This window comes from Ursus maritimus, unplaced genomic scaffold (genome assembly GCF_017311325.1).
Source record: "Ursus maritimus isolate PB19 unplaced genomic scaffold, ASM1731132v1 scaffold_26, whole genome shotgun sequence".
Classification (NCBI taxonomy): domain Eukaryota; kingdom Metazoa; phylum Chordata; class Mammalia; order Carnivora; family Ursidae; genus Ursus; species Ursus maritimus.
The window spans coordinates 42,710,299-42,718,038 of NW_024425119.1; the positions used below are offsets into that span (position 1 = coordinate 42,710,299).

General features: G+C 57.5%; 1 protein-coding gene across 1 annotated transcript in view; it reads right to left on the reverse strand.

Moving 5' to 3' along the window:
- The window catches only part of KRT8 (keratin 8), a 7,951-nt gene extending 2,775 nt beyond the window's left edge, over positions 1 to 5,176 (reverse strand). Inside the window, exons 1-4 of the mRNA XM_040641931.1 lie at positions 4,618 to 5,176; positions 1,797 to 2,005; positions 1,122 to 1,182; positions 551 to 646 (exon numbers count right to left, since the gene is read on the reverse strand). Coding sequence (XP_040497865.1) covers positions 551 to 646; positions 1,122 to 1,182; positions 1,797 to 2,005; positions 4,618 to 4,965 — 714 coding nt within the window. The 5' untranslated portion in view covers positions 4,966 to 5,176. The remainder of the gene's footprint in view (positions 1 to 550; positions 647 to 1,121; positions 1,183 to 1,796; positions 2,006 to 4,617) is intronic.
- Positions 5,177 to 7,740: the final 2,564 nt, after the last annotated feature.

The following is a 7,740-nucleotide window of genomic DNA, read 5'->3' on the forward strand; positions in this document are numbered from 1 at the left end:
GGGGGGGGGGGTATGAGGCCCTGTCCTTGCACACAAGGAGCCCCCTTGGCAGAAGAGACTTCCTTAGGGACAAGACAGGGAGACCAGCAACACAGGAGGGTAGCAGGTGGGAGCTAGGGCTGGGACGAGGGGTCAAAGGCCTAAAACCCAGAGGGATGTACAGATAAAAGGAGGCAAGGACAAAAGGCTACCTGGCTCCAGGTGAGTGACCCAAAGGGCAGAGCCCTTCCCCACTCAGCTGCCAACATTGAGCCCCTAAAGGGCTTGCTACAAGGCCCAAAGCTCAGAACAAAGGCTCCGGGGACGGGGCAGGTTCAAGCTGCAGCTGGGTCACCACTCTGTGTATGACGACCTTGGACAAGCTATTTTGTTCCCGAGCCCGTTTTCTCATCTGTGAAATGGGGTAATAAACCCTCCCTCACCCTCACGCAGGAGAACAGCCATGGTGGGTTATCCAGTGGTGATACCCTGTCTGCTGCATGCTGGGGGCTGGGAGGAGCCTCTGATGGGGCGGGGGCGGCCCCTCAGTCTTCCGCCCCCAAGAACGTACCTCTTCATACAGCTGCCTTAGGAAGTTGATCTCATCAGTCAGCCCTTCCAGGCGGGACTCCAGCTCTACCTTGTTCATGTAAGCTTCGTCCACATCCTGGGTGGGAGGGGAAGGGGGGTCTCAGCTGAGTGCCCACACACGACCGCCACCCGGGGCACCCAGTGGCACCCAGTGGCCCAGACATAGAACCTTCTAACTAAATGACTTTCCCACCTCACTCTGCGGCCCGATCCCCCAGCCTCTGCCCCATCACACCTGTATCCCCAGCCCAAACACATTTACCTCTGTCTCCTGCAGCCCTCCTCCTCCTTCTCCCCCTCCAGGAAGCCTTCCATGGCCACACCTCCAATTCTGCTCCATTTTCTTAACCATGTCCCAACATCAATGTCCAGAGTTCTGTCCAAAAGCACCTAACTACCCCTCTGTCCTTATCTGTCTTTCTACGCTGTATGCCTAGGGGGTAGCAAAATACCCCATTCCTTGGACACATTTAGGGACAGAACCCAGAAAGCCTTAGTCCAAGTCTCTAAGCCCCGCCTCCTGTGTCTCGTGAGGAGGGGTGCTCCCTCACCTTCTTGATGAGGACAAATTCATTCTCCATGTCTGCACGCTCTTTGATCTCCTCCTCGTATCTGGTGAGGAACAGACTTACAATCAGAGGATGACGGCAAAGGTGAGGTTGTCCTGAGTATTTGGGGAGGCAAGAATATCTAGGAAATTCAGTTCATGAAGATGCAGGATATGAGGTCCTTCTGCCTCCACCAGCCACTCTCCCTCCACCCCTAGCCCAGGTTATCGTCAGCCAGTGGGGAAGCCTGCAGCAGGACACCCCTCTCCGAATCCATGAATACACGTTGGCTCAGGCACATGAAGAGGCTCAGCAGCGGGGACTGACATGAGACCTCAGACGGAACCTTCTGGGGTGTGCTGGAAATCGAGGGTAAGGAATAAACAGGCCCAACAGAAGTATACCACAGAGGCCTTTCCCATCGTAGATTTACTATGTAAGTATTAACATATAATTTGTCGTCCAAATCTGGACAGTTCTGAGATTGAAAGGGGGTGGGCACTCTTAACAACTATGCCTGGACAACGGGCATAAAGCTAGACTGTCCTGGAACACCTGGTCCTCCGGTCACCCTCCTTAGACAGGACTGCCCGGCCCAGCAGGCAGGGGGGCCCCCAGGTCTCAGGCGGGGCCGGGGACGTCAGTCGGGGAGGGGCGGCGGGGAGGAGGGCGGCTCACTTATTCTTGAAGTCTTCCACCAGCCCCTGCATGTTGCCGAGCTCCACCTCCAGCTTCAGCTTCTCCTGGCCCAGCGTGTCCAGCTGCCTCCGCAGGTTGTTGATGTAGTTCTCAAACATGTTGTCTATGTTGCTCCGGGCGGTTTTCTGCTGCTGGAGGAGGCCCCACTTGGTCTCCAGAATTTTGTTCTGCTGCTCCAGGTGCCTCACCTGCATGAGGGAAGAGCGTGCAAGGAGGTCCACATCGGGCCGGGGCGGGAGTGTGGCAGGGGAAGCAAGCACGGTCTTTTCCTCTAACCCACTTCCAGAACCCAGAGAGCTGGTTAGCTGCTCTGGGAGGATCCCCAGCGGCCTGAAAGAGGCAGCGTAGTGAGTGGAGTAGGGAGCCAAGGCCCCCTCGTGCTGGGGGGCGGGGGAGAAGGGGGACAACAGGCAAGTGCGTGGACGGAAGGGATGGATGGGCTGGCACAGTGACGTTGAAAGGGTATTGGCAGAACAAATAGGTCTTGTTTACTTAGACTGTATATTAATAGCCAAGTTTCGATTCACACTTTATATAAGATTGAAGGAATGTAGTGGCTCATCAAATATTATCGTCGTCATCATTACTATATGGAGGGGCTTCGAGGCACTCCTACAGATCACAGAGAAACTTCAGCCCTTCGGCCCAGAGAGCACTGGCCGGAAGACCCAGGTTTGAGCCAAAGGCTGCTACTAACCGGCACTGCACGACTCTGAGTTGCTTCCCCTCCCTGAGCCTGGGTCTCCTCAACCCTGCAGCGGCCTAGAGCAGCCCAGGCAGGCCCTTTCAGGAGCCTATCTCTGTGCAGATGTCACTTGCAGCCAGAGAAGAGCAGAGAGACTAGGCCCATGTGTGCAAACTGAACACCCCCCTCCCCCACGGCACTCCCTCTGAGATTTCTCCAGGGAGGCAGAGGTCTCCCCCACCCCCACCCCACCCCACCCTTGAATCCACAGCCCTCTCCTCCTGCCCCAAACACAAAGGTCCTGGGTTCCTTGGGCTCAAGGAATCCAGATTTTAGGATGAAACTAAGGCATGGTAGAAAGGAATTATTTATTTGTTTGTTTGTTTATTTATTTATTTTTAGACTGTATTTTTTAAGTAATCTCTACAGCCAACATGGGGCTTAAACTCACCCACTCTGAGATCAAGAATTACACACTCCACCCACTGAGCCAGCCAGCGGCCCCAGAAAAGAAATTTTTAAAAGAAAGAATAATAGAAGGGTTCCAAGAGCAGGAATGCATTGTCCTTACCAAAGTCGTCACTTTTTTTTAAATTGAGGGACTTAAAAGAGAAGACAGTCTGAAGGGTGCAGTCTAGATGCAACAAATTCTTCTCTACAAATCCTTTTCTTCCCCGGGTCATTCTGCCCCAAAATTATAAAAAGTAAATGATTTTAATATTTAGCCTTAACGGACTGCTTAACATGGGCCAAGCACTCCTAAGCTCTTTACATACATTATATGCTTGAATAGGCAAAATCTCTTTGAATTAGGGATTCTCACGCCCATTTTATAGATGAAATCAGATTTGGCAAGCACAGCCCGAAGAACCAGGAATCCCGACTCAAGAGCCTGTGCTTAACGACTCACTGTGAGGACCCCAGAGCTAACAAAACGCTGTCAAGGAGTAAAGTCAAGGGTGCTTTTTGCCAAGGAGCCAGGGAGCCCTCCATAAGTGGGGGTGGGAGTCCCTAGGGGACTCCAATTCCTGAGGACGCTACTCTGCCCCAGGATTTGCCTCCTTCCCTTCCCACAATGCCTGCAGGAGCCAGTCAGCAGGGAGGGGCCCAATCCTCCGCAGCGCTGGGGCCCCTGGGGCCCCGGAGGCAGCCACCACCCGGGCTGCAAAACCCGGCTCGGAGCCTGCCCTCGGGAATGCGGAGCCAGGCTGGGGCGGAGCCGGGGTGGGAACAGTGAAAGGGAACAAGGGCCGAGTGGGGAGAGGGGCGTTGGCGGACAGACGCCTTATTTGAGGCCATAAACTCGGGCTGAACAGGACAAGAAAGCTGGGCGGGGTGTCCAACGCCCGCAGACTTTGAATCCTGGATAGGCTTTCCCGAAGCCAGCCCCTGGCGCCCCCCTTCACCCCGACCCCACCCCCAGAAGCTAAGAGCTGCCCAGGTAGGGGAGGGCCGCCCCGAGACCGAGGGCCTTAGCCCCTCACCCCAAGGTGGGGGGCGAGTCTCTGCCCCGCCCGGCCCGCCCACCCCGGGTTCCCAGGGCAGGGGCCGGGTGATGACTCATCTCGGAGCCCCCACACTTAGGGCCTGGAATGCCAAAGGCCTCAATCAATATTTGCCCGCTGAGTCAAGCCACCCGCTTCCTAATTCTACAACCCTATCAAACTCTATTTAAACTTAAAAAAAAAAAAAAAAGGCAGAGGGACACCTTTGGGGAGCCCTTGGGGCAGGGCCAGGGAGAAGGGTTAACCTAGAGGAGGGACCTCCCTGTCCCCCTCCCCGCCAACAGCTGCACAGCTAGGACTCTTCCAGGCTGAAAGCTTCGTAGACCCGCCAGAACTCGGGTAGGGGTGTGATGTGTGAAGGAGGAAGCCTCAGGGTTTAGAGTCAGGAGCCGCCCGGACCCTCTCCCCCTAGCTGCCCCGGCCCAAACCAACGTGCATGGGAGGACTGAGTCATGGTTGGAAGGGAGAGCGCTGCCAGGGTGGGTGGGGCCGGCAGGTCACCAGTGGGGAGCTGGGGACGTGCCCACAGCCAGGGCGACCAAGACACAGGCCGGGACCCTCGGCCAGCCCCGGGCACTGCCCGCCCCGCGGGGGGTGGGGAAGCCCTCACCTTGTCGATGAAGTTGGCAAACTTGTTGTTGAGGGTCTTGATCTGCTCCTTCTCCTGGGTGCGCACAGCTTGGATGTTGGGGTCCACCTCCAGCTTCAGGGGGCTCAGCAGGCTCTGGTTCACGGAGACAGCCGTGATGCCCCCCGGTCCCCCGGCCCCGCCGTAGCCCCCGACCACACTCAAGCTGCTGCTCAGGCCACCCCGGAAGCTGCTGCCGCTGCCGCCCACCCGGGAGAAGGCGGAGGAGCTGATGCGGGAGCCAGGCCCGCTCGTGTAGGAGCGGCTGCTGAAGGCCCGGGGGCCGGAGCTGGACATCTTGTAGGACTTCTGGGTCACCCTGATGGACATGGTGGAGGCCGGAGTGGAGGCTGGAGTGGAAGCGAGTAGGCTGAACCTGACCGAGGTTGCAGAAGAAGCCGAGAAGCCGCTTCTAGGTGGGAACCGTTCCCCAGGGTAGGCCCTTTATAAAAGAGAGCCCAGCCCAAGGGGAGGATCCCACAGGTACCTGAGTGGCTAGGCCCTGAGGGGGCTGGGCCTAACCCGACACCTGCCACCTACAGGCCGGACTCAGGTGGGGGCAGCAGAGAGCTGCTCCCACCCAGGAGCCCACCCTAGCTCACCCTGCCCCGGCTCAAGAAAGGAGGGATTCTGGAAGTGTGAAAATGGAGAGAAGGTCTGGCCTGGAGGGAGCCTCCTGGAACAAAGAGACTTGGCGGGGGTCACCCAGCCACTGCAGCCCTACTCCTCCGTCCCATCTCCTTCCCTCCTTGGGGAAATAAATGCAGGGACTGGGAAGCATAGCAGGAAAGGGGTCCCAGAGTAACTGACACCCCAAAGACACCACCTCCTGTTCTTCTCTCCGCTTCGAGTGATTATGAAATTCTGCCCAGGCTGGAGGACAGGGCATCTAAGCTCCAGATCCTCGAACCTGAGGCCAGCCCTCTGCCTAGTCTCTCCTCGGTTCCTGCTGTGTCCTCAGCATCTGGCGCAGTGCCAAGGGGAGCTGGCTGAATAATTGTGGAATGAATGAACACATATACACTGGCTGTCTTCCCCCTGCGTCTGTGGGGGCAAGAAAGTGAGATACAACAGAGCATGTTTCCTGGACACAACCTAGTGCCTTCCTCTCCTCCCAAGATCCCAGGACTCCTGGGGCCAGGCTGGACACAGTGGGCCTTACTACGGGGCACAGACAATGAAGAACAAGGGCTAAAGAGAGAAAGATGGGGGAGCTCGGGAGAGAGGAAAGCTGCGCTGTTAATTGCCCCTTGCAGGAGTCGTTCCCATAGCATCCGGTGGGTGAATCAAGGGAAGGGAGGCAGCACCGTGGGGAGGGGGTGGAGTGGGGGGCGCTGATGGTGAGTCAAGCCGGAGCCACCTGGACCCTCTTTCTCTTCCCAGGCCGGAGGAGATGGAGGAATTGTCCCCGCACCTGTCTCCCTGAACCCATTATCAGAATGAGTCAGAGAGCAGGTTGCAGCAAAGCGCGCACCTGCAGAAGTCTGGAGAATGGGGAGCTGTGCACGGCACCCCAGGCCTGGGCGGGCCGGGTGGGGCAGGCTGTGGGTGTAAGGCAGGAAGGAGGTGGGCCCCTGAGGCAGAGATTCCGGCTGCAATTACCTGATGACTGGGACTAGAATCTCAGAAAGATCCTGCAGGGCATGAAGTTGGGACTGGATGACACCCAGCTCGAGTCCCTTGGAGGAGAGGGACTCCCAGCACACAGCCCCCGACCCAGGGCAGGGGGTGACCATGACTGCCCGCCTGCCAGGGGGCAGATACACAGGCTCCTCCCCAGCCTTCAGCAGACACGCTCGGGCTTGCAGAAGGATGGACACATAGACCCCTACTCAGAGGTGCAGGAAGACCCAGAAGCCCCCTCTTCGGGGACAGACATAAATCCAAAAAGACAGACACACAGAAGAGTTCCACTCAGACCGAACACACATATACACACACACAAGGACACACTTGTCCCTTCCACAAAGACAAATCAGAGACTCCCAGAGGGGACACAGAGACCACATTCCTTTCTCCCCTCCCCTCTTTCCTCCTCCCCACTCTCCCCAGACTTCTGGCCTCCTCTGACTTGCTGAACAGGCAGGGGGAAATCCAGTTTGTACCTGTTTGCACCAGGCCCTGTCCCAGCCCCTTCCAACAATACTTAATTCCAAAGAGTGAGTTGAATGCATGCCACCCCCTCCCCAACAAACACCCACACCAGCAAGGTGGACAGACTGCTCCTTCCGGAGACCAAAGGGAGGGCATGCATGCGGGCCCACTGCCAAAGCTGGGACACAGAGCAGGAAAGAGAAAGGGAGGGGCTGGTCAGACAGGTATGGCAGCCCCAAGGAGGGAGGACACCAGCTTCCCCCCTTCTTCGCCTCCCAAGGCAGATCAGGGGGGAATGGGAAGGGACAGCGGGGGCAGGGACAGATGGTACCTGAAGTCCTGAGCACTAAATAACAACCCAGAACCAGTCCTGAAATCTCAGCCCCTCCGCCACCTCCCACCTGGCTCCCCGGTTCCAAGAGTGCCTTTTGTTTAAAGTGAGGACAAAGGGGGCTACAAGGACCCCTGTGGTTTTCAGACCTGGCCCAGACCTGGGAGCAGCCCCGAACTATCAGGGCTAGAGGTATGGGCACCTCATTTGTCAGCTCCCTGTTGCCCAGAGACCCCAGCCAACCCCTCCCCGGATGCCCCAGGCCAGCCTCAGTGCAAAAGAAGGCCTGAGCTGCCTTCTCCAATGCCCCTGCCTGGGATTCCATGGTGGAGGCAGAAGGGAAAGGCCCCTGGACTAGGGCCAAGTGGTGAAGGAAGAGAAAAGCAGCCTGGGGCAGCCACAGGAACAACTCCTTGTAAGGCTGACTCTGGCCGCTGTGTCCGCCCAACAAAAGGGAAAGTGTTTGCAGTGACTGTGTGACCGGAAGAGCCAGATGACTCTGCCCCAAACTGCCCCTCCCAGAGAACGGAAGGAGCAAAGAGGACTTCGGATGGCATCTCGCAGAATGACCCCAGGAGGCCCTGGGCACCTGCGTCAGGCTGGGGGCAGAGGTGGTTCGGCAGGTCAGTCGCTACCATCACGTGGCTTGCAGCCATCAGGAAAGAGGGTCTGAACAGAGC